The 26,200-nt window shown below is 42.6% G+C and overlaps 1 protein-coding gene across 16 annotated transcripts; it reads right to left on the reverse strand.

Annotated features, from left to right (window-relative positions):
- Positions 1 to 250: 250 nt before the first annotated feature.
- Positions 251 to 24,096, reverse strand: ehbp1l1b (EH domain binding protein 1-like 1b). Of its 16 annotated transcripts, none has more exons than XM_027007502.3 (29): positions 23,250 to 23,987; positions 19,482 to 19,539; positions 18,845 to 18,940; positions 18,555 to 18,608; positions 18,126 to 18,307; positions 17,816 to 17,955; positions 17,403 to 17,474; positions 16,942 to 17,208; positions 16,349 to 16,498; positions 15,914 to 16,060; positions 15,312 to 15,608; positions 14,561 to 14,813; positions 12,934 to 13,698; positions 12,151 to 12,573; positions 11,347 to 11,733; positions 10,596 to 11,048; positions 9,479 to 10,252; positions 6,634 to 8,109; positions 5,868 to 6,117; positions 4,997 to 5,169; positions 4,681 to 4,729; positions 4,091 to 4,537; positions 3,905 to 3,968; positions 3,579 to 3,643; positions 2,871 to 2,991; positions 2,347 to 2,446; positions 2,141 to 2,214; positions 1,729 to 1,843; positions 251 to 1,321 (listed from the first exon to the last, which is right to left on the reverse strand). In XM_027007502.3, the coding sequence occupies exons 1-29, from the start codon at positions 23,351 to 23,353 to the stop codon at positions 1,234 to 1,236; spliced, it is 7,644 nt and encodes a 2,547-aa protein (XP_026863303.3). In that variant the 5' UTR covers positions 23,354 to 23,987; the 3' UTR covers positions 251 to 1,233. The 16 variants fall into 16 exon arrangements, 14 of the variants coding, with proteins under 14 accessions (XP_026863303.3, XP_026863313.3, XP_081557960.1 ...); XM_027007512.3 differs by having other exon boundaries at positions 3,594 to 3,643; positions 23,250 to 23,971; XM_081701834.1 differs by lacking the exon at positions 19,482 to 19,539 and having other exon boundaries at positions 23,250 to 24,016.
- Between the last annotated feature and the right edge of the window lie 2,104 nt (positions 24,097 to 26,200).

The following is a 26,200-nucleotide window of genomic DNA, read 5'->3' on the forward strand; positions in this document are numbered from 1 at the left end:
AGTGGCTGTATTGACAAAGCGCCTTCCTCTTTTTCCAAAACAAATCGTTGTACGCCCCTTTGTGCCTCACCTGAGAAAATATGGGACTTATCCAAGATTATCCAGTCAGACTTCGCATACAAAGCCTCATCCGTAAAATAAATTCAATATGATTCTTGGTATAAATATGCTCCAAATACCTGCTTTTTGAAAGTCATCATAGTGTGCAGCAAAAATAGGTTAAACGCAAATGGGAAAAGAAAACTCAAACTTTTATAACTGTTAAAATAGCATCAAACTTTATTGAATACAACAGTCTGCATACCGAAAACATTGTCATTCATCTCTCCACAGAGGAAGTGGTACCATAATTTACAGGCATTGTTAGGAACAACAGAAACACCACTTCACCCACTCTACAACAGCTCTGAGGTCACTAACAGGGAGTTACATAAGCAGCTGAACTGTATGTTTACTGCACTCAGACGATTAGTGTGTCGTGCTGTTCACACTCACCCTCAGTGGAAAATAAAAGCTGATCCGCCATTTACAGCAATCACTAACTTAGGCTTTAAATAAAAACAGGACAAAAGCATTTTAACGTTACACTTTCAAATATCTACAAAAAAATATCGAAATAAATTTAAAACAAGCCTAAAAACAGAAATCACACATTACTTGGCAAATGTATCAAAACATTTTTAAGGCACTGCATTGTGTAATAGAATGAGCTCTAGTGATACATTAATCTGAACAGGTGAATGAACAGGTGAATTTATGTTCCAAACAGTTACAAACTAATTGATAAATGCATCCAGAATTCAACAGAACAAACTCAATAAAGAGGCTATTTGACACTCATACAGACATTAGGAGAAACACACATGACCAAACAGCTAAAAAGGAATACAGTAATGCTTATTTAGTAGACATGACACATACAGTAATGCTGGTGTTGTAGAGACATGTTTCTCATGAAGAATCTTCCTTGGCAAAGTGTAACACACAAAAATAGAACCATTTTTTCAGTGTATTTAGCATGACCAGTATAGTACATTGTGTAGAATAGACTTGTATCTCCTGTTCACAAACAGACAGAGCTCTGCAGTCTCTGAGCCCTAAAAGGCACATTGGTGTCATTTTGGTATCACTCTGGTATAATTTTGTTTTCTTAAACACAGTGATTGGTGCTAGACTGTCAGCTGCTGAAGGGTCTAGTTTATTTCCCAGAATTCCCCACTGTAGGTCCAGGCTCTACTGCAAAACACATTTGTCCTTGTTGCTGTATTTCCTGCGTCTGGTCTCCAAGCCTCTCTCCAGCCATGCATCCTCCTCCAGTGCCCTGCATCCAAAGCACACAGACCAAAGAGCTCACCCAGGGGCCACAAGTGAAGCTGAGAGATCACCACAGGGCCACACCTGTACCTCAAAGCTGACCATAGGGTCACACGTGTACCATGTACACACGTTACCACACATAAGTCTGGGAGAGCTCACCCCAAGGCTGCACGTGAGTCTGAGAGAGCTCACCACAGGGCCACACGTGAGCCTGAGAGAGCTCACCAGAGGGAGCTCACCAGAGGGCTGCAGGTGAGCCTGAGAGAGCTTACCACAGGGCTGCACGTGAGCCTGGTAGAGCTCACCACAGGGCTGCACATGAGCCTGAGAGAGCTCACCAGGGGGCCGTATGTGAACCTGTGACTGTATAACATAAATTTTGCCTTTCAGCATGGCTAATGCTGGACTCACCCTCTCTCTTTTGCATCCATGTCTCTGACGATCTCGTCACGCTGGTTGACCAGAGAAACCAACTCATGCAGGAGCAGCTGCTCCCGGTGCTGCTGGGCCTGAGTCTTCTGCCACTCTGAGACCACACACAGGAAGTGGGAGGGACATCAATTCACACATACACTCTATGATATACTGTCAAAATATTCACACAGCACAACCAGAGACAACCAGAAAATTGATGCACCAAATTCACATGTACTGTTGCTATGTTAAGAAGAGAAGGATTTGAGCTTAGAATTGATATTTGAAACCTTTACAAATTGAATCAGAGTATATGAATGCAATGCTTCATTATGGTTTACACAGGCCTGAGGACTTATGTGAAATGCTACCAGTGGTGGACATGTTAGCGTGACAGAACATGTTCTACCTTCGACAGCCATCATGGCTCTCAGCTCTCTGGTCAACAGTTCAAACCTCCTCTCCAAGTCCTGCTCCTGCTGCCTGCAGAGACATCACAGTGTTTACTTTAGTGTGTAGCCAGTGTGCTGATCCTCACTCAAACACCAAATGCCTTCTGTGATTCCAGTGTGAATTAGCACTAACAGATGTGAGTTAGCATGATTGTGCCCTTACAGTAGTTCCAGGTGGTCTTGTCTCCTGATCAGAGCATTCTTTTTATTAACCAGTGTGAACCATTCCTGGATCAGCTTCTCTTCCTGTTCTTTATCACTCCCTTTAAAACAGAATACATCCTACACTTTAGAGGGCACAATTTCAAACTGGATTAAAGTGAAAGACCTTTCTATAGTTATAGAACAATGCTTGTACAATTTAGAGCAACTATAAAAGGTCACTCTCCATTGTGCCATTGTCTCACTTGTGTAACATAAAAGGAAGCTGGGATTTCCTGTTGACTTTGAATTTTGGTCCTGATCATGTATCAGTCACATGACTGAGTTCACATGGGAAACCTCTGTTGCCTGGTACTATTCCAATTAAGCAGTTAGTCTTTCTGTGTCTCATTGTCTAAATGTGCCTTACCTGTCTCACTGTCTCACTGTGTCTTATCCTTCTCATCATGTCTTATTTTACGAACTGTGTCTCACCTGTCTTCCTGTCTCATCTGTCTCGCTCTTTCACCCGTGTGATTGTCTCACCTGTCTCCATTAGGCGTCTGAGCCTCCTCTCCACCACTGCTGCTCTGCTGTCGATGTGTTTCTGCTCTGCCTCCAGGGCCTGCTGCTCACTCAGGACATACTGACTGGTGTCTTGCAGACGCTGCCCACCGAGCAAAACAGGACACATATAATAAACCATGACAAAAGTGCACGAGACACATACAATAAACCACAACAAAAGCACATGGAACAGATACCATAAACCAACACAAAAGCACATGGGACACGTACAATAAACCACAACAAGCGCACATGGGACACAGATGATAAACCACAGCAAAGCACACATGGGACACAGATGATAAACCACAGCAAAGCACACATGGGACACAGATGATAAACCACAGCAAAGCACACATGGGACACGTACAATAAACCACAACAAGCGCACATGGGACACAGATGATAAACCACAGCAAAGCACACATGGGACACAGATGATAAACCACAGCAAAGCACACATGGGACACAGATGATAAACCACAGCAAAGCACACATGGGACACAGATGATAAACCACAGCAAAGCACAGACAGCGACAGGGCAGGAGGGAGACGAGGAGAGAAAGGAGAAGACAGACAGTGACACAGACCAATCAAAGAACAAATGCGAAAGAGAGTGGACAGGTTAGATTAAGCTAAAGAAGCACAACAATACATGTCGGCCCGGGACAGTAACAGAAACTGACCGAGGGTTTACTGACCATAGTTTCCTCTTCCACAAGCCTGGACTCTTTTGGCAACTCGCAGGATTCTGTGAACAAACCATTTACAACTGTTTGTAAATAGCGAGAGTTTCTAAAATATACGCATCTAATAAAATCGGCTTAATTTTTTCAATACTTTTGCCCCCCAGCGACCCCTTAATTTATGTCTTAACTGTGGTTGAGAACTTTGTGTGTTCCTGTGTGTCATTATTATTGCAGGAAAAAAAAAACTATGAAAAAAAGCTGATGAATTAGTGTGTGCCATGGTAGGTTTCCACAGATGATGGCATAAACATGTCAAAACCCACTAGATTCAGCGCTGTCTGCAGCAGTTGCAGGGTTGCTCCTCCCCTCCACCTCATCTTTACCTTTCTGTTGCAGAATATGAAACAACCAAATTATATTTTTTGAACCACGGAATCACAAAGGCAAAAAAAATCAGGAAATCTACAGCGCTTTTGGGTGTAGTTAGTTTCACTGCCGGTGGATCTGACCTCATGCCCAAGGCCTGATTTAAACGCAGCTGTGTTTGTCCTTGGTGGGGCCACCGGCATCTGCTCTCCTCCCTCTGAACCGTCCTCTTCTGTTTTCCCTGCACGTTTAGTCCTTGGTGGTGGAACCAGGCTGCTGTTGGGTTTGTCTCCCTCTGGTGTGGCCTCCTGCGCTTGGCTGTTTGTGCCATTAGTTCCTGCCTGCAGCCTCTGGGCACAGAAGCGGGCAGCTGCATGCAGGTCCGAGCCCTGGCTGGGCGCTGCCACTGTGTAGCTGGACTGGCTGCTGTTTTGCTCTATCTGCAGCACACTCAGCTCCTGGCCTGTGAAGTGGCTACGGATCTGACTCAGGTAGGTCATCACGATCAGCCGGTCCGGAACCGAGCTCAGAACCATGTCTGATGGCTCCAACAGGCGAGAGATACCCAGCGCTGCGAAACTATCAAAGGCCTGCGGTAAAGATCAAACAGCACAACAGGGTAAACATAACCTCAATCTTATTTCATTTGTTGTATAATGTCTTAATTCCTTTACTATATTAATTTTGTTTTTTTGTGTGAATGATTAATAAAGGAAGAGATAATATTACTCACTCTCTTGTTATTGAACGTTATGTTATGGGGTTCCAGTTCCTCAAAATCACTGAAAAAGAAGATACAATGATAAATATTCAACTAGTCAGAATAAAGTATGTAAGCAGTGCTGTTTGGCAGAGATATTCATGATATAACCCAAAATGGTTTATATTTGAATGCATTTACCTGAAGATTCTCAGTTGTGAAACAGTTATTATAAGAGATATTACTTATAACAAAAGTCATTACATTTATAACAGCCGTTTAAAAAGTAGTTAAGAAGGTGAAATTACAAGGAAAGTGAGAAAAGTCCCATGTGTGTAAAACTGCTCACATTTTGTCAGGATAGAAGTGATGCAAGATGGCACAGAAACCCAGGCCATTCCTCCAGGAAGTGCTGAAGTTAGTGACCTTCACTCCTTTATAGTTCTTAGTGATCTCCTGACACCAGTCCAGTAGAGACTGTGTAGAGCTTACCAGACCTGGGCTTGGTAGATGGGAGATAACCTAGTGTAGAGAGACAGAGCGAGAGGGAGACTTACTCTTAGTAATAACTAATGCTTTGTATTACAGCTCACTCTCTGCACTGTAAAACTGAGTTGCCAGTTTACCGTTTACATATTTATGTTATTGATCCCTCTGAACCACAAACTGTTTTTGTCCGCAGAATCACTGAGCATTGGACAATGGTCACTAAACACTGAGCACTGGACAGTGATCACTGATCACTGAGCTCTGGACACTGATCACTGATCACTGGACACTGAGCACTGGACACTGATCACTGAGCACTGCACACTGTTCACAGGACATTAAGCACTGAGCACTCATCACTGGTAGTGTTTTGTTCTTCAATCTATACTCAGTAAACCCATGAAACAATTACGCATGAAAATCCCAGGAAGGCTGGGAGAAGCGGCATGCCACAAAGGGACTCCCTTTGCCCATTCAGATGTTCAGCTGAACACTAACTGATATTAGAAATGCTATTTTTTTTGTCACACACTACAGTCACCTGAAATATGACCTGCTGTATACTTTGTGTGAGGCTTGGGTGTGTCCCTAGTTAAGTCTGTATTCAGTTTATACTGTTCATGCCAATAAAGAACGAGAAAGAATTGCCTAATGTTTTTTTGCTATAAAGGCTAAACTTTCCATTGTCCTCTTGCCTGATATCTCTTACACAACAAAGCCACACTGTTCACCTGTTCAGGTGTGGATGTGTCATCCCTGACCTCCTCTCCTGTCGTCACTGGAGGTGGGATGGTTTTCTTTTTGCTGCGTTGAGGTGGCAGGACAGTGGGTGATGTCTCCAGCAATGGTGATTCTTCATGAGCAGCTGTTGAGTTACCGCCCTTGGGGTGAGTGCTCTGGGGGTGAGTCTCTCCATCAGGTGCAGTTTCATTGGTTCTTGGCATAGATGATCTAGAAGAATCCTTTGGCAGGAAACTACAACTGCAAGAGATTATGAAAAATAAGAAAGAGCTGGAGGATGGCTAACACAAACTGTGCATCCTAGCATGTAGCCACTATATTACAGCCTATAGACTATAGCTTCTAATTGAATTCCTAGTCCAAGTTCAATGTATTTTCAGATACATCAAGTCAAGTATTGTAGGTGTTTTCTCTTTGGTGAGTAGAGTTCATGTTCAGTGGATTTATGAGATGAAGATAACAAAAATGACCTTTCATAAACAGATATGATATATGAACAAGCTAACAAGCTATGACAGGTTCTGTTGTAATGCAAAATCAATTTATATTTCATATACACTTTGTTTCATAATCATCCAACAGAAGATTTCATACAAAATTTGTCACAGGAAATCCAATGCATACAGAGGTGTTCTAACACTTCTGTTAGAGGCTTAAGAAAGATGTTATATGAGAAACAATATGTAAAATTTCATGTTTGGTAAAGACTTCATTTACGGCACCATAAAGCGTGGCTGGTGTTCTTCACCAACTTACACTTCATCCAGGACTGGGAGTGGTTTCAACTTTTCAGTTTGAACCTCTTCATATTTGACCTTTAAATGAAAGCCCTCATTTCCATCTCTTTTTGCTGACAAATCTGTGTGGCTGGGAGGGATAGTCATTGCTGTAACTGCACCAACATCTCTGTGGTCTGGGCTTATAGTCACTGCTGTAACTGCACCAACATCTCTGTGGTCTGGGCTTATAGTCACTGCTGTAACTGCACCAACATCTCTGTGGTCTGGGGTTATAGTCACTGCTGTAACTGCACCAACATCTCTGTGGTCTGGGGTTATAGTCACTGCTGTAACTGCACCAACATCTCTGTGGTCTGGGGTTATAGTCATTGCTGTAACTGCATCAATGCAACATTCAGTTACATCAGGTATATTTTCTTTTGGCTGCTTTGGATAAATGTCTTTTTTGAGAGACTCATCATTCCCTTCTGATCTCAGGATCTGTCCAGGCTCAAGCCCTGACAGTATGACAGTCATATTACTGCCTGATGACTCAGTGAATGCTGATGGAGTGTCATTGAGGCTTTCTGACGGCCTCTTTTCTTCTGTGTTTATTTTGGTGATGTCTGTATTGGCTTCTACAACGCTCACTGCTGCTGGCAGCCCATGTGCAGCAGGGAGATTGTTCTGCTCTGTCATTAATGCATCATTCACGGGTGTCATACTGTCTGCTTTGACCTGAAGAGAAGGAGATGGGGGAAGCTCAAAATCAGACTTGGAGGGGATGAGGAGTTTCCTGGAGCGAGGAACGGGAACAGGTGACACTTCGGTGTCTTCTGCCATTTTCAGAATTTTAGCCAGCAGGGTGCTCTCCTCTGATACGCTGCCTGTCTCATCAGTTGTTCCATTTATTGTGCCATGTGGTTCATTGGGCCAGGTCTCCACTGCTGTCCCTGCAGAAACATCCTTCACTGAGCCAGCTGGCTTCTCCACTTCAGGAATTTGGGACTGTTTTATACTGGATACTAAATTGTTCTCTGAGGGAGCTGTTAATGTGGTCTCAAATTGGAAACTCTCTTTACCCATCTGATTTACTCTGACACTGAGGTCAGCACTATTGTTGTATGTAGCAGCATGCGCTGATAGGGAGGTCTTACTTCCCCTAGAGTGCTGATCGTTGTTTCTTCCTCTCTGTTCACTCACAGTTGATGTAGCAATATCCCTTTTTTTATCCTGCTGTGCTGGGACGAGATCTCTGGCAGCAGAGCCAGACACTGTGTTCTGGTTTACAGCATCAGGGCCAGCATCCTGCATAAAGCCTGCAGATTCAGCCTCTTCCTTCATGCTTTGATGGGATGGAACATCTTCTGCAGGGTGTAGAGACTCTGTCTTGTCTGCCTGTGAGCTCTGTAATGCTGTTGCTGGTGGGACTTGCACTGAGAGTGGAGCAGGCCCATCCAGCATCAGTGACTGGTGAGGAGAGAGTCCTTCCGCAAGCACCGTTTCCCTCCGGCTGGGAAAAAGGGGACACCAGTAAGGAATGGCAGCACTAATACTGAATGTCTCATTCAATTAACAGTATTACAGGTTGTAAACACTATTAAACAAACAACAGCTGCTGAAAGACAAAACCAGATAGCCTCAAGCTTTAGACATGCTTGGTGCTGTCTGTTAATAGCAGGTTTGGTTGTTTTTCTTCTCTCTTCTCAACATTTCACGGAGCTAAAAATGAATATAACCTTTAAAATAATCTTTTACATTTCATTGCAAATCTCCTGTGAACTACACAACTCATATATCTCACACGCATACACACTGATATACCCAACCAAACACCGAGGACCTCCCCTGGCGAGTCCCCTGGAGAGCTGTAATGCAGCCTTTTTCAGGACCTCCATGTTCAGGCTTTTTTCCTTCCAGTCTTCTCTTCAGAAAGTGAAATGTCCAATTAGCTTTAGGTCAAGGAACCGACTTAGTCGATCTGTAATTACTTTAGCAGTGTGTTTTGGGCCATTATCCTGCTGTAGGTTAAAACACCATCCAGTGGGTTTTTAGATGTGAATGGATCTGAGCAGTTAAAGTGTTTATGGTTACTTCAGAATTTATCCTGCTGCTTACATCATCATTAAAGTCAAATGAGCCATCGCTGCATCCCCATGCCACTGTTTCACATAACCATGCCACTGTTTCACATGACTATTCCATACACTAGCTAATACAGTCACGAGCAGACTATATATTTCTCCAAGATCCATAAGATGCTATGTAAGAATTTACTTACATTTCTTTTCTGTTCTCGAAACTTAGTTTCATTATTTACAAACTGCACTATACATAGATGTAGTGTATAGCATTTTACATCAATATATTGGCCAGGTTGCAACTCAGCTTCATAATCAATCTGCAACAACTGTGTAAGCAAAGCTGGTGCAACTCCAGCTTTTGAAGCCACTGATCAGCAGTAATGAAGTTCAAAGCATGTGGTAGTAGAAGTTCATTAATACTGCAGCGTGCAGAGGGCCTCTGCTCAGCACTCACACACCCATCTCCATGAAGCACTATGAAACTATGAAGGTATCATAAGAACATAAAAAGGAAACATAAGAACCAATTTGATGCTTAACGTAATCATATATGTTCCAAAGTGAACCACAACGCTTTGGCAGGAGAAGAAACAAACTCAGAAGACTTATCCTCTGCAAAGCCAGGCAGTGCCAACACAAAATACTGCAGACTAATATGCAATGCACCATGTTTGCAACAGGTAATAACACATGTTTCTCACAGTCAATACAGGACATTTACAGCAGGCAGTATGCAACAGTTGCTCAACCACGCTGTGAGACAATGCAGTGCACAAGGCAGTGACCTCATGCACTTACCTATCATCCATGTAAAGCTCAGCCAGCCACACAGTCCCTAAATCTTCCTGAGCAGCCTCAAACTCAAGGTCCTCCTCCAAAGACTCGCCATCCAAGCACAGAACCAGAGGGGCTGGATATGGATCTGCTTTCTGAAGGCTTGGCTTTTTAGGACCTTCATCTTCATTAGTTTTCCTTAAGCATTGCTCATTTGCTATGTCATCAAAGTCTACTTCCTTCAACGGAGGAATGACGTCAGTGGAGCAAATACTGAGTGCCCCATTATTGCTCATACTTTGATCACTTTCTAAGGGTGTTTGAGTGGGTGATGCCCCTCTAGTCTTCTCACCACCAACTAGTGTACTCTTACATGCTCTAGGCTTGGGCTCGTTTGCTATGGTTTTCTTTTCTTCTGATGGAGACTGTGTTGGGAGTTCTTTCAAAATTTTCACTTCACATTCTGCTTCTTTTTCCTCATCGATGCTTGTTCTATGCTCTTGTTTCTGCCCCAGGCCACTCTCTGCTTCTGCAGCAGCGAGCCTCAAACACTCAACGAAGCTCCGTCCCGAAGGCTCTGCTGGAGACAGCACTTTGCTCTCTCCCAAGCAGGCACTCTGGGACCAAACAGATTCTTTAGGAATCGGCATCCTGGAATCTTGAGAGTCTTTGGCAGGATCTGTAGCATCATTAAAGAGCTCACATGGAAGGATTCTCATCTCATCCTGATCTGCAGACTCTGTTCCATCGACTTTATCAGTTTCTGACTGCAGCAACATGGAAGCCACTGTCTCATAACTGGAGTGCAAAAAAGGTTTGAACAACAGACTTCACTACATGCACAAACATTATGAATAATAGCAGTTGTTGTTCTCAGCATGTTGCCCTGAAATACCACAAGCAAAATAAGAATGGAATTGACAGGCAACTAGTGAATTCACAGCTAATGGAATGATTTATGCTGGGGTTTTTTGCTTCAATAGACAAACACTGCATCATTGTTCTCAGTGCATGCAAAACCTTCATTATCAAGCCACAATCTTTATGTCAACTGTCTCCAACAGCAACCTCTGATATGAGGAGCCATGCAAGGCCAAGAGTGTGTTAAGATGTGCAGGTCTTTCTTTCCTCCTACACTTACCCTCTGTACAGAGCACCCAATACTCCCCACACGAGGCCTACAGAGCTGCCAGCTTGGCCAGATGCAAAGCCTCGCTCCTCACTGTATGCTGCATCTCCCACCTCTGCCCCTGTGCTCAGCTGGAGTGGAACCTCCGTCTGCTTGTGAGAAACAGCACCTCCATTCCTCTGCTGCCCCGGGGGCAGCTTTAAGGGAGGGCCAGGAGAAACCCACTGCCTCTGCTCTTCTGTGCGTTGAATCTCACAGCTTCCATAGTCCACCATCTTCCTACTGAATTCAATTACTGCCATCCTTTCCATGTTGGATTTTTTAACTATAAACCCTTCCTGTGGCCTGGCTCTGGATCTTACAAAGTTACCGTTAACATCTTCCTGCTGTTGGCTCTGTGCAGATGATAAGAGGTGAACGTTGTCTGGCTCCTCTGGCTGAGTTTCAGCTTCTGACGTGTGTTGGCTGTAGGTACCGTGGCGAAAATGGGGAGAACGAAAAGAAGTGCTCTATGACGCGCCCTTCGCTCAGTGTGTAAGTGATGGGATTATCCAGCCTTACTAACACTTCTTACACAGAGAGGTGATTAAAAAGATGATTTTAATGAGATATTTTTTTATGTTTCAGACTCTAGCTGTTACCACATGGAAGCCAGAATACTCTATATCAGGGCAGTTAATGTGTGATCAAACCAATGCATTTCCAGATAAATCAGGTGCATGCCCAAGTTCATGCTGCAAGGCAGACATCATCTCAGACTTACCCTGTGTCCTGTTGTCCTGGGCCTAACTCCTCATGTCCTTTCTCCTTTGCCTTTTTCTCTAAACTTGCCCATAATGGACTCTCTGCTTCAGACGAACCTTTTGCTTTTACATTTATTCTCTTTGCCTCATCACTTAACATTGTGTTAATATCAGGCTGGAGACTATCAAAGCACGTTAAGGTCCCATTGGGCTTGTCCTTCAGATAAGTGCTAGCGGAAAGGGACTGAGATGTAGATTGTACCAAAGGTTCTATATTGACTTCTTTCAGCTTCTCCTGCATAACAGGAGGCTTTGGTTGTGCTTTGTGAATAGCTGCTGTCAGAGTTTCGACTTCGTTCAGGTTGAGTTTCTTCACATCTTCCACCTGATCAATGGCTTTATCTTCACTATGAGGCAAGAAACACAGTGATGACACTGGTTTTAAACACAGTGGTCACACTGGATTTAAACACAGTGATGACACTGGTTTTAAACACAGTGATGACACTGGTTTTAAAGCAACGTAATTTACCTGATGCTATTATTCTTTTCCAAAAACCTAATTTATAATTTAATATTATTGTAATGTTATTTGTGCACAGTGGTAATAATGTGTTATAACTGCAAACAGTGCACTTGGTATATGTACAATGCCTAATGTCACTTTAGTTTCTGAAATGAACATGACTTCATTCATTAGCAGTATTGTGAGTTACATTCTCAATCCAGAACTGGAACACACAGACATTACTGCATGGACTTGGCTGGGAGATGCTGGGCTGCCTCTCAGCTGCCAAAATGACCCTTCACTTCATTACACTTACCCTGGCTTTGACAGCTCCATGCTGGAAATAACCTCAGCCTCATGCTCTGCTTTCTCCAGGCTGTTACTTGTTTTGTCCTGGGGAGTCTCTTCTGTAATGAAGAGTTCTTTCTGATCCATTACTTTATGCTCTAAGGCAGCCCAGATGGGGCCCTCTGTGTGAGCTTTTTTACAACCGCCTGGATCCACAGTCTTTTGCACCTCAGTAGAACCCTCTGAGTCCAGAACAAGGCCTGGCTGTGGGTGTGCTGATGAGGTCATCTGGGCTGATGAGGTCATCAGGGCCTTAGGCTCTGGGTACTTAGGGAGGCTGGAAGAACCTAGCTCAGACAGAGCTGATGTGCTGGGCAAGGCCTCCATATTTGTGTCACTGCTGGACTGGCTGATTGGAAGGGGCTTCATATCTGCCAATGCTTGACTTAAGCTGAGAACACAGAGAAGGAGAAAGGAGAGAAAATGTAATCCTGTGTGTGTTCAGGTCCACTGACCTCTATTTATAAAATGTGTATAGTGTTTTACAGGAATCCTTTTGCAACTATGCAAACTACAATATTAAGTATATGGTATTTCCATTTTACAGCTATGTAACAGTTTAAAAAGTAAGATCTCAGTGACCACCCTTAGCCTACCATGCAAATCCACTCAGCGAGCTGACAGATAAGGGTACCATGAACAATTGATATAAAACTGAGAAACACGTTTTCATGGGGTGTTCATCACCTTGTATTGTAGGGTGCAGGCTGAAGTTTATTATAGATAATTCTCTTGGTATACTGTCACTCACCTGGCCCCAGGTACAGCAGTCTGTCTGTCAAAATCAGTTTCGGTCAAATTAGCCTCAAACGAACAGGTTTCTCTGGGCCATGGGGACACCAAAGCCTGTGGTGACTGTTGTTTGTCTACAGTCAGGCATTGCTCAGTGGACAATAATGAGGGGACAGAAGTAGTTGGGGTTTTAAGCGTGGCTTTGCCCTCGTCTGCTCTGCTCAGATCCGCAGTGATAACAGATGACTCGGCATTTGGAGTGGCTGGTTCCTCTTTCAGCCTAGGGATGTCTGCTGACTCAGGCTTTGATTCTGGTTGCTCTGAAAAATTAATACTGGGCTTTTCATTAAATAGTGTAACTTGGGACAGACTGGAAGACACAGGCAGTGCTTTGTCTGTTTCATTAAGATCACTCTCCGTTTTAGTTTGTGAATGAGCAGAGAAAGCCTTGGCCAATGAAGACTTATCTTTAATAAGCATGGTGTTCTTGGACAGTTCTTCAACTGTGGCCTTTTTGAGAGCTTGAGAAGTTACAGGCACCTTTTCAAAGGCTTCATCTTCATAATCTTCTTCTTCAGCCAGTGGTGCCTTTCTTGATACAAACACTTCTGTGGATTTCTCTGGAAGTTTCTCTGTCATGATGGAAGGTTGTGTAGGACAGAGAGTATCTGAGAGAGAAAATGGCCAAGGAGCAGGTAGGGCCGTGATGTCTACGTCCTCTGATCCAGACATTTCCGAAAACCTTTGTCCAGGAGCAGCAGCTGGCTTTCGTTCTTGCTCCAGACTGAAGGACAAAGACACTCATCAGGGGTCAAAGTTTGAGTTCAAAATTTGCTTAAGCATTGCTGGAGATGCTGGAGCTGGGGGCTAGCTGCGGGAAGAACTCAGAGAGCTCTCCTCCTGCCAGGCCAGAGTTAGCTATGCAAAAAGAGCAGCAAAGCTGCAGCTAGGGGTCTAAGAGGAAGAGAAGTAAACTGGAATTTTGTGACTACAGAAATCCCCCACCACAGACACCAAGAGCCAGGCATGACCTACTCAGCCCCATTGAAGGCCATGCATTAAAGTTCTGACATTGACAGAGAACACAGCATAACTGTGACCATTACGTTTCAGTAAAAGCTATAAAAGCAATAAAGATATACAACACCACAGAGGTAGCTGTGCAGAGGTAGCAAACATTTAACGCTATAAAATAGAAGGAAAAGTGCTGCAGTTGTGATTTGAACCATCAACCGGATGTTAGTGCACATGAGCATTTCATGCAATTTTGTGATGCAAGATCCTTATTTTCAGTCAATTTCTCATAGCGGATCACAAACAACCCTCTCTAATGCTACTTCAGAATAAAGCATCTTGACTTATATCCTAAACCCTATAACCAACAACCCAATAATTAATGATCCAATAACCAAATAACCCAATAATCCAAACTTCCCAAATCCCCAAACCAATAACCTAGCACTGTATTAAACTGTCCATCTATACAAAGCTCTGAAAACTACATCTGTAATCCACAAGACCCAGTGATATATGCACTGTTCTTTAAACTTAGTAAAATGGTGAGAAATAAACACTAACATTAACAGGTCACATCAGAGAGAGACAGTACATATTTTAGAATATGAGTCCCATTCTCTGCCACTCACTTTTCAGCTGCAGTGGTAGGGTGGGAACTGGTGAGCTGCATCTCCTCATCCTGGACCTGTTTGTGGTGTTCGGAGTGGGTGTGGCTTTTGGAGTGGGTGTGGTTTGTCAAGTAGGTGCTAGGTGGAGTGTTGGCAATACTGATGCTGCCAACAGCCCGAGATGAGTGCTGATTCTGCCTGAGCTGGATCAAGGTCAAAGGTTGTGTGGACTCAGAGCTCTTTAACTCAGGAACAGGCTGTGACATCTTAGAGTCTGAGAGAAGTGAAAAAAATAAGATAAGTCAAACCTGGGATGCTCTAGATATGTACTAGTCTTTAAAAAGAAAAGGAATCAATGTTTGATTTGAGGAGGTTAATTACAAGTGTCTAATCAGTTCAGCTAACTGGGCTATACAGCTGAATTACTGATATATTGTTGGTCTGCAGTTAACTGTAGCTACATGCAAAGAGCAATCTCAAGATCATAAACCTGAGAGTGCAAAAACAGAAGCGTGACACGAGTGATGTACCGTGAGAAAACAGGTTTGTGCTGTGCTCCTCTGCTAGAGTATTCAGCTCTCTGTGCATCTTTGAAACATCAAATAACACACACACCTACACCCTGACCTAAACGTTCAAATGCACTGTCATTCACTGTACATTTACCTGCCCACGTAACTCTACCTCTAGCTACATGTTTACCTACCTACTGAACTGTTTAGCTGCCTAGGGGAATTACGAGTGAGCTGTTGCTGTCACTGAGTAACAGTACCTGCAGTGGGAGCAGGAGGATTCTGACGGCTGGACAGAGCAGAGAGGGGGAAAGGTGGCAAGGGGGCAGGTCTGAGAGCAGGAACAGGGGCTGGGGGTGTTTGGAGCATGTGGAGGGGTAGGACAGAAGGTTCTGAGAAGGGCGGAGGGGCAGGTGAGGTGTGAGCAGGTTCACACAGAGCTTCCAGATCTGGGCTGCTCAGCAGAGGAACGGGGGCCGCGGGGTCGCTCAGAGATGGGCAGAAATAGGAGGAGGACAGAGCAGAAGATACACTCTGTTTGTCCTGCTGTGAGGAAACTGGGAAATAAGGAGATCAAATTCACTTTTGAGGACATAATCCCATAAAAGACAAAAAGGGTTCCAAGCATCTAAGCAGCAGTGAAGCAGCCCAAGAATAAGATGCTTAGATAAAGCATAAAGCGTAGATATGTCAGAATTACAGCTGTTACTACAGACAGCCACTTATATGAAATACCATTTCATACTGTTTTTAGAACTAAATATAGTATTTGTTTTTAAACTCATTTTTATATCAAATCAGAGATTTTACACTGTGTTTGGATATTTTACACTACCAGCGGAAACAAAACTAGTCTTCCTACCCGAGGATGAGACAGATGGATGTTTAATTGAATCGGGGAGAGAAGAGGTTGTGATTTGGGGTTCATGGAAGGGAACAGGAGAATGCGCCACATACTCCTGCACAATCTTGGGTTTAAAAACATTAGCAGGAGAAGGGCCAAGCATATCTGAGGCATTGCAGAGAGAAAAAAGAAAGTGAAAGAAACACATCAGTCCTGAGCTGTGCAAACCGTATGCCAATACTATACAAACATGTAAAATAGGCTACCACGAAACATCTCACATTATTACCACTGGTCCAGGGGCAGGTTATACACAGTCTTAAGGGCAGATTATATACAGGCTCAGGGGCAGATTATACACAGGCTCAGGGGCAGATTATACACAGGCTCAGGGGCAGGTTATACATGGGCCCAGGATTACACTGCATACAGGCCCAGGCTGTGTACGGGCACCTTTTAAGGTGTGAGCAGGTTGAGAGAGAAAAGGATTTGCAAGCTTAGAGGAGACAGCTTCGGCGGGGCAAAGTGGGGGGGAGTCAGAGGTCATCGGATTGTCCGTGGGGGTCTCGGGACCAGAGGACCTCCTCTGGAAAGATGCAGGCACTGAAGAGATGAAGATAAGACAGAGAACAGGAGAGGACTGTTTCGCAGAGACACAGAAAGGGACTGTTCTAAAGTGCAGTGTTAGGAAAATGTTTTTTACTTTTCAAAACATCTCACTACCTCGAAGTTAAAATGTACCACTCATTCCATACCAGTGAGAACTTTTTAAAAAACAAATGACCATGATGTCCTTCAGAAACATGGTTGAACTGAAACATATGTAAGTTATATTCCTAACAACACAGACAACACAGTACCATGCTGAGCATATCCTTTATCTGTGGGCAGTTCCATTTTCACAATCTGGAGATCCAAAAGTGGTCATGTGTTTTCATGCGGCACTACGTGATCATGACTGACTCACTGACAGAAGGGCATTCTCTCTGAAAATAAGGCTAGTGTGAACTGAAGTTCATGAGAACATCCCAGCACGGCTGGGATACCTGAACCAGGGCAGGGCTGGAAGATTTTGGGAAGTGCTGGGGGCAATGAGCCAGGGAAGCCAGGTGCCTGAGGGTCCCGCAAAGCCCCCTGTGGGGTCACGGCCAGAGGGAGCGGCAGTCTGTAGTGGGTTGTGGGCGAGGATGGTGGGAAGAAGGCAGGGCAGTGTGCAGGGGGTAAGGGAGGACGACCCTGCAGTGCTGGGTTAGACACAGTGCTCAAGACAGGGTGGGAGGGGACCCCACTGCCTGGCCTCTCCGGACCACTGCCTACAGGGTTAAGGAAGAAGGAAAAATAAGGAGGGAGGGAAGAGGTAAGTGAGCGAGGGAGAGAGGGAACCTGAACGAGGGAGATAAGGAAATGGTATAAACAACAGAGAGGAATGACGAAGACTATAGTATCTATAAACAGGAGAGCGAGAGAGAGAGAGAGAGAGAGAGAGAGACCGGGGGGGGGGGGGTACCTATTGCAAGGGGACCCTTTAGAGAAAGTCTCTTTTCCATTGTGCATCCTGGTTGATCAGGACCAGAAGGGGCTGATGGGAGGAAAGGAAGAAAGAAGGAAAGTGTGAGAGATGACCGCATGTGATAATGGGGTTAATATGGAACAAAGAAGAGGAAAAACTCACACACACACAAACATTCACATACGGTTCAACCATTCCGACTGGTACAGGTAGCAGTCTGAGATTACATATGAGAACATCACCAGTTTAGTAATGATTTGATACAGGACGTGTGTTTGTGTGTGTGCATGCATGGATGTGCATGTGAGTTTGGGCACATGTATGTCTATTTATGTGTGTGCATATTACGTGTGTATGTGTGTTAGCATGCATGTTTGTGTATGTGTGTGTGGGGGGGTGTTTGTGTTTACCTAATGCTGCAGCACTGAGATTAGCGCCAGTGCTGGATCTCTTATCCTCCTCTTCATCGCTCTCATTAAAATCCTCCAGGTTTCCTATGTCCACTGGCTTCACACTCATCAAGCTGGCCACACTCTGCATGTCCTCATCCCTAAACAAATTCCCACAGTGTCAGCGTCACTCTACACACCGCAAACGTCTCACTAACTACGGGCACTTACTCAAACAAAGTTTGTGTCAGCAAACCAGTAAGCGTGTGTCTGAAGCTCAGAGCATGTCTGATTGCACAAGCAGAGCATGGAGGTGGCAGGAAGAACTTACGTGGCTTTGCCTTCCCTGAGGAACACACAGGAGAGAGAGAGCTTCAGCGTGGCCTCCACCACCTTCACTGAAAGGGGCTTCATTTTGAGCATCAGGTCAGTCTGGCTCAGAGTGGCACTGGCAAACTTTTTCAGGTTCACGTCCACAGAGGCGAGCACCTTACGCTGGCCCTTTGCTGACTCCTGAAGAGCAGACACACGGGCAAATCCACATTTAATGTTTTTCAAGTCTGTTTTACATCATATTGACACAATGACACAAATATCTGTGAGGCTTTGGATGTTCTATGGAGGAAAATAAGGTTTAACTTGTCACCCAACAACTTTAAACTAAAATGTATGAGACAACAAATCTTTCCTAAACAGTATGGCAGTAATTTCCTAACCTTTGAATCTAGTAATTCCAAACTACTATTAAAAAAATACCCACATTTTCGATGACAAATGTCCAGTCTTTATCTTCAAATTCATCTGCATGAGGCTCCTTCAACAAATATACAAGAATCAAAGGTATTTATTGAAAGACTTAATATATCATAATATAATATATAAAATCAGGATATTTCAATACATATAATAATAATTTAAAAAAAACCTCCAATAAATATAGCTTGGATTACTATAATAAATTATTAAGCATTGGTTCATACTGCAGCAGATTTTTCTGGAAAAGTAAATATAAATTGCACACATTCACATGTTGAGGCAAAGACTGCCCACCTTGAAGAGGGTGACAGTGATATCCACGTTCTCAGGTACTTGCCACACTACGGTGCCCCGGTAGGGGTTCTTGATCCCTGGCTGCCATCCATGTAACTAGATCAGAGATAACACAGTCTCACAAATACAGCAGTATGACACACACGCTGCAGCTTTGAGAGCATTGGCAGGAGAGTTCCTCTCATGAGTCATATGCTGGGCAATGAGGGAAATAAGAAGAGTGACTAATACAGCCAGTGAACTTGACATGTGGACGAGACGCTTCAATAAGAGATATTCTGATTTGATTGAAATATGGCACGATGAGCCTCATGAATAAATGAAGCTGTGTTACGCATCTGTGCGTAAAGCATCTAGCTATATAGAACGTCTGTGCAGGCCATCTTTGTGCAGTATCTGTGGGCAGTGTCTGTATAGAGCATTGTGTACAGTGTCTGTGTAAAGTGACTGTATAGAATGTCTGTGTAGAGCGTCTGTGTGCAGAATCTGTGTATACTATCTGTGCAGATTGTCTGTGTAGGGCACCTTTATAGAGCATCTTTATAAAGTGTCTGTGTAGAGGGTCTGTGTATATAATTTGTGTAGAGCATCTGTGTAGAGGGTCTAATTGCAGTGCCTGTATAGAGTGTCTATATACCTTTGAACAGATGCGTCTGTTTCTCCTGGTCCATACTACCCTTAGTTTGTCTGGTTGCCTGCAAAGCCATCAAAGTCACCAAAAAATGTAAAACAATACATTGCATATTTTTAAATGTTAGTGGGGGGAAATCATTTGGAAGAGTGAAGCACAGTTATTATATGTGTGTGTGTGTGTGTGTGTGTGTGTGTGTGTGTGTGTGTGTGTGTGTGTGTGTGTGTGTGTGTGTATGTGACACACATCTCATGTTTTCCTTCTAATACTTAAGGCAAAAGGGTCTGCAGGAGCAAGAGTTGAGCAAAGCCAACACTGTTCAGAGACCAGTACAACAGTACTAACTCTAACCTTAACTCTAACACTAACCCTAACCCAACTGTTCAAAGACCAGTACAACAGTAGTAACTCTAACCTTAACTCTAACACTAACCCTAACTATACTGTTCAAAGACCAGTACAACAGTAGTAACTCTAACCTTAACTCTAACACTAACCCTAACCCAACTGTTCAGAGACCAGTACAACAGTACTAACTCTAACCTTAACTCTAACTCTAACCCTAACCCAACTGTTCAAAGACCAGTACAACAGTACTAACTCTAACCTTAACTCTAACACTAACCCTAACCCAACTGTTCAAAGACCAGTACAACAGTAGTAACTCTAACCTTAACTCTAACACTAACCCTAACCCAACTGTTCAGAGACCAGTACAACAGTACTAACTCTAACCTTAACTCTAACTCTAACCCTAACCCAACTGTTCTGAGACCAGTACAACAGTACGAACTCTAACCTTAACTCTAACACTAACCCTAACCCAACTGTTCAGAGTCCAGTACAACAGTAGTAACTCTAACCTTAACTCTAACACTAACCCTAACTATACTGTTCAGAGACCAGTACAACAGTAGTAACTCTAACCTTAACTCTAACACTAACCCTAACCCAACTGTTCAGAGCCCAGTACAACAGTACGAACTCTAACCTTAACTCTAACACTAACCCTAACCCAACTGTTCTGAGACCAGTACAACAGTACGAACTCTAACCTTAACTCATCTCTAACCACTAAACTGAGACTGAGAGAGTGAGGTTTCATGTTGCGTTCATGACCAGATAGAACACTGCTTTTTCCCCATCCATTACAATACTATCTGGCCTTTCACAGCAAAAGTGCAATATATGCAATATATTTGGTGTGTGTGTAAATATCTGCAAATACTGAGGTACTCTATTTATGTACTGTATTTGGTGAGCAACTGTATTTTTAGTCATTATTAGACAAAGCAGCTTCTGTGCAATTGCAAATCTAAAAATCACTGTAATGCAGTTTGTAAGTATATCAGTCAATCCAGGAAACTGCAAAGTGCAACAGGGAAGAATTTAGACCTGAAGCTACTGTGGGCCTGTGATTTTGCAACATTGTAGCCTGTATAGTAAGAATTGAAGGAAGTTTGACTTGACCATGTGACTGAAGTGTGTTTGGCTCAGGGCTGATGTGTGCATGCCTCCAATACTTAAGCACCTCCTGCCTCACATTTTCAAGCTATGCCTCTGGTTATCACATCTGGGAAATTAACTTGGTTGTCTTCATCTTTCATCCAACATTTTGACAGTATTAAGTTTATAGTGCTCTGGTTAGAGTGTCTGATCAGCACAAAAGTGCTGTTTTACTTTGTTCTAGATCCTGAGTGGGTTGTGATACACGTTTGCTGCAACTGTCTCCAGAGAATGTATAAACAGGACCTAGGAGACCAGCAGGGCTGACCTCTTTCAGTACTGTCTCAACTTACATGGTCCGGCAGCACTGGCCACAGAGCCAAGCTGAGCTGAGAGACTGATGACCATCATAGAGCTGGATATAAAAATAGATTCATGGCATGACTAGCAAAACTAGTACAGTACCTCTCTTTGACTCTTCTCTCTCTGTCCTCTCTCTCTCTCTCTCTCTCTCTCTCTCTCTCTCTCTCTCTCTCTCTCTCTCTCTCTCTCTCACACACACACACACACACACACACAGACTAGATTCCTATTGCAAAGTGCCAGCTATGCTGTGGCATGTGTCACCATTCCCCACACTGTGATGCTTTTGTGTTATGTCCTGTGGATTTTGATCCAACAACAATACAAGCTGGTCTAAAAAACCTCATCAATGCTAAGACATACAGTCAAAAATTTGTAAAGAGACCAATATTACTTTATGTTTATGTAAGTAATATTATATTTGTCTTCAGGAGGGTTTTTGATAGCTGGCTTTGGCATGTGTGCTTGTCATCTGTGTACAGCCTTCTGCTATTATGCTGTTTTTCATTCAACATTAAAATATAAAACACATAGACTTTCTGAATGAATACTTTCCCCAGGAATTTCTGGAAGAAACAGCAGGTGATGTTAAAGGAACTCTATATGCTTTCTCTCTATTCTGAAATATAAGTGGAGACGTGGAATGCTTCCTTATGCCACGTTTCGTGATAACACCACATGCAGTGATGTAACATATGGTTTTATTAACCAAAACACTTCACCGCTCATTCTGCCTGCAATTTCCATTAAGGTGAAAAACAATTAACTTCACAGTACAATACCAAAAAATAATATAATACTTGGTTAGGTAGTAATGTATCACAATACCCACAAAACACTATAGAACAAGAGAAATTAATAATTAAAACAGAACTAATGGCAAATCTGAAAATATCAAATAACCACACAGAGCTTAAAAAACAGTCCAAAATGCTTTGTATTTAAAGAAAGCAACAGCTGTCATAAATCACTGCAATAAGAATGACTAACAAAATGACTCAATATTAGCTGAGCTTAGCTTGATTAGACCAGCTCAGTTAGGGGCTCTTGAAGTACTTCAGATGAATCACGACAATGCACCTGCAACATACTGCTGTATTCCACACTGCTCTACTTCACAAGGTGAATTTCACAACTCACCCTTTTAAAATAAAGGCTGCCATAAAATCTAATAAGTCTCCAGACGCAGTCATTCGTTAGTTGGTCTAACTGGAGAGCATATGACAGTTAGTCTTAAAAGTGATACAATCACTTCACCAGGAAGGGCGAAATAACTAGAGAAACCACAGATTCCTGAAAGAGCGGGCAGAAACAATTAAACCTTAATTATGTAAGCAGCTTTTCGACTCGTCTTACAATGACTATGCTGAATAACGAATCGGTCACAGCGTGACAGTTTAAGTACAAAGTCCCGGGACTGTACTTTAGCATGAGGGCCAAGCCAAATCACAAAAACCTCAGCGGGATGCTGACATGACTGCTGGAACAGTCACTCTGACACAAGGCAAGTTATCGGAACATGAGTTATCTGATTATAACCTAAGTACTTCGCTTCTACTGTTGTACTTTGACTTTTATTGGCGAAAATTTAACAGCTAATCTATGGAGTTTTTCTGGAGAGAGCAGTAAAAAAAAAAAAAAAACAATACGGAAGCGCAGTTACTTCAATAATATATATTCTGGCAATGAACAGGTACGTCATGCGTATCGTAATTTAATACCAGAACTGTGGAACATCTCTGGGGTGAAATGTTTTCTTTTCACTTTTTACAACCTAAATTAATCAATTAAGGTAGGATGTCAGCACTACTTCACATTAAGCACATTTTGACATTTGACTGCCGGATACTATTGCAGTTGGTAGAAACGCCCTTCAGATATTCTACGTGTGTGATATACACAGGAAACATGAGGTAACGGAACGACAAACAACTTATTTGGGGTAAATATTAAAAGCCTACTCACCATTTCTTTGTACATTCCAGAGTAAGTTCTTGATACGATGCCACAAACTGAAATTTGGTAGCTTTTTTCCCGACTCTCTGTAATCTCTTCCACACAGAAGTCATTTTCTATTTAGGCGCTGTCTCGCTTAATGTCATGCGCATGGAAATGATATGCAGCCCAGCGACGTGTTTTTCCAGCAAACCAAGTAACAAGGTTGAAGTTGCGTAAATAGCGGAAAACACAGCGCAGCGGTAAATGGCTTTCAAACGTTGCTACACGAACATGTCTTCAGCCAATGTCTGTACAACTCGAGTACCGAGCTACCCATCGTTTCGAATCGAGCGAGCCATTTACGGAAAGTACCGCATCACGGCTGGAGGAACCGATTCTGCCTGGCGTTCAATACATTATGTGGTCTACAGGAAATAAAGTCCATTGTATTAAGACAGCAGCCACTATCAGTACAATGAAGTCTTACTAAACGGAAAGAAAAATTCAAAGCAATTTGGCCGATGAACAATTAAATGTGAACTGAATGATGGTCCCTGTTTTATAAAAGTGTTTAAAAAGACGTTTAGCTCATACACACAGTTGCATTATTAGTGCACTGCGCTGTAAGGCAGTTTTGAATGGAGCAGATAAGGAGGGAAGCGCATTCAAAGCCTATGATGCAGCACTGGGCTAAGTTCCGTCGTTGTAGATCGTGCTATATCCGTCTGCCTAGGAGGTCAGCTACAGTACAATTAGGGTTTTCTTTTAGAAGGATCAATAGTAGAGAGAGAAAAAACAAATAATTACATTATGATAATTACATTATCACGATTAGCACACTAATATGATTGTGATTATATCATTATCATTATGATTATAGTGATTGATGTCATCTTTATCACCATCATCATCGCATTCTTCTCCATCGATTTACTGTCATTATGATAGGGTATAGTACTACTGCAGCTACGTCCAGGAGCAGCGTACAACTGCAGGATAGATTTTGTGTCCTACCACAAGGTCATAACAGTAATTACTTAAGTTATTGTCTTCTCTGTTAGGCTATCTTTGGTAAATCTGTAAGCTACTATTATGTACACGTTTGAGCCTATAATAACAGCTTTGTTTGACTATTTACTGTTTAAACAAACAAACAAAATGTTCGTAAGTATTATTTTGAATTGAAGTATACAAACACTGATAATTAATCAGCAATTGTTACACCATCAAATTATTTCTCATTTTCTACAAAACTCCATGACAGTTTAATATAACAAGACAGCAGACACATGACACAAGCAGAACCCAGTCCAGAATCATGGTGGGTATTTTTAAAAGACAGAGACATGGGGATGTGGGATTTTCCACAGTGGGTCTATTTTAGAGAGGAAGGAGGGATGGACAGACAGAAGCAGCTGGAGGTAAAGGAGTGCAGTGATGGACAGAGCGGGGTGGCTCTGTGTGCTAGCAGGGAGAATGCCCCAGGCTTATGCAGTAACACACAGCCCAAACCCAAATCCCTCTGCTGGCTGACTAGAGATTTACATTCCCATTGTCAAATCTCCCTTAGATATTTGTACATTTTATTTTTCATTAATTCAACAGTTGATCCAAATATGGTATAGGGGCCCACTGGAGTGTAAGAAAGTACACAAAGACAGATAGCATAATCTTGTTAGAAGTCTGAAAAAGATCTTAAAAACCAAACAGTTCCTGATCTCTGCCCATTACAGCGTGTGAATCTCCAAGGAAAGATTTAAAATGCATGAACACTCCAGTGTGCTGTATGTAATCAGTTAGATCACCCACAAAAGGGCTCAGAGAGAGGAAAAAAGTATCGTAAATACAATAAATGTATCTTAGATACAGATTATAAACAGATTAATTTTTTTGTGAATTCAGAGCCAGATGATAAAGCAAAATGACTTAGCTCTGTATCTTGAAAGCATTCACCCAAAAAGAAAAAAATCTTGCCCAAACAAAACTGAACTTCATGTGGAATAGGGTTATTAAGTGTTTTTCAGAAAAAGATAAATGTGGAGTATTCATTTACTCTCAGAATTTTAATGGTCCTGCTTCAAACTTTATGGATACTTGGCACTAACCTTTATTTGTTAACATTTTTGTACTTCCATCCAATAAAGAATTTACTCGCATTAACTGGATTGCAACCCGCTGAGGCATGGTTGCTCAAATACCTGCTTTTAGCATGAACGTCGTGTAATATATAGGCTACACCACTGACCAACTGAATTTTCTATTTGGATAATTAAGCTTTATCAACCTATCTATCTATACACCACCCATGTTATTAGGAACACCTGCTGTGCACCTGTATTCACTTGCTACATTACTACTTTCGTTTACAGCTATTTGACTGTGTCAGACAGTAGTGCTTCTGAGTTTTTGAACATGTCACTGCTGTGTTTAGAGTGGCTTTCTGGCCAGAAATATCAATTTGACAGCTGTTCTGTAGTCAGCAACTGACCACAGACAGAGATGGAGGATGGCTAATACAATGTACATATGGCCAGAAACAGACCACTACCCACTACCCAATAATAAATTACTAATAAATTACCTAATAAATTACTGTTTTTGATAATGATGAGTGGTAAGTGTAAAAAAGGTACATGAAATAAGATTTGCTTGCACAATCTTTTGTAAGACTTTAGATATGTTGAAGGTTGCAATATACAGAGACCTTCATAATAACTAAATAAAAGGATTTAGATGTCTTAAATGCCATTGGCCTTAATCTTTTGTACTTAACTGTGGTTGTATTTTAGGCTGGTGATTTATCTCTTCCTCCCCTTGAGGACAAACAGGCTAAATGCATTTCCTAATAAGCACATGCCCACTGAAATCATTTGTTTATATGTATGCGAGCCTGGTCACCCTCCATGGAGAGGACAGAGCGTGCTTTGGCTCGGCAGTTCAAGTGATTAAAATGCCACTTTAACTACCAATTTTTCAGG

The sequence above is a fragment of the Electrophorus electricus genome, chromosome 19, assembly GCF_041902795.1.
Source record: "Electrophorus electricus isolate QZ-2024a chromosome 19, ASM4190279v1, whole genome shotgun sequence".
In the NCBI taxonomy this organism is placed as follows: Eukaryota; Metazoa; Chordata; class Actinopteri; order Gymnotiformes; family Gymnotidae; genus Electrophorus; species Electrophorus electricus.

Excerpts from the sequence above, each read along its gene's own strand:
- ehbp1l1b (XM_027007502.3), bottom strand. The coding sequence starts at position 23,353 with ATGACTTCTGTGTGGAAGAGATTACAGAGAGTCGGGAAAAAAGCTACC. Across the intron at positions 13,699-14,560 it reads CCTACCACTGCAGCTGAAAA|TCTGGAGCAAGAACGAAAGC; the intron begins GTGAGTGGCAGA and ends TTTGTCCTTCAG. Across the intron at positions 8,110-9,478 it reads GAGCTTTACATGGATGATAG|CCGGAGGGAAACGGTGCTTG; the intron begins GTAAGTGCATGA and ends CCTTTTTCCCAG.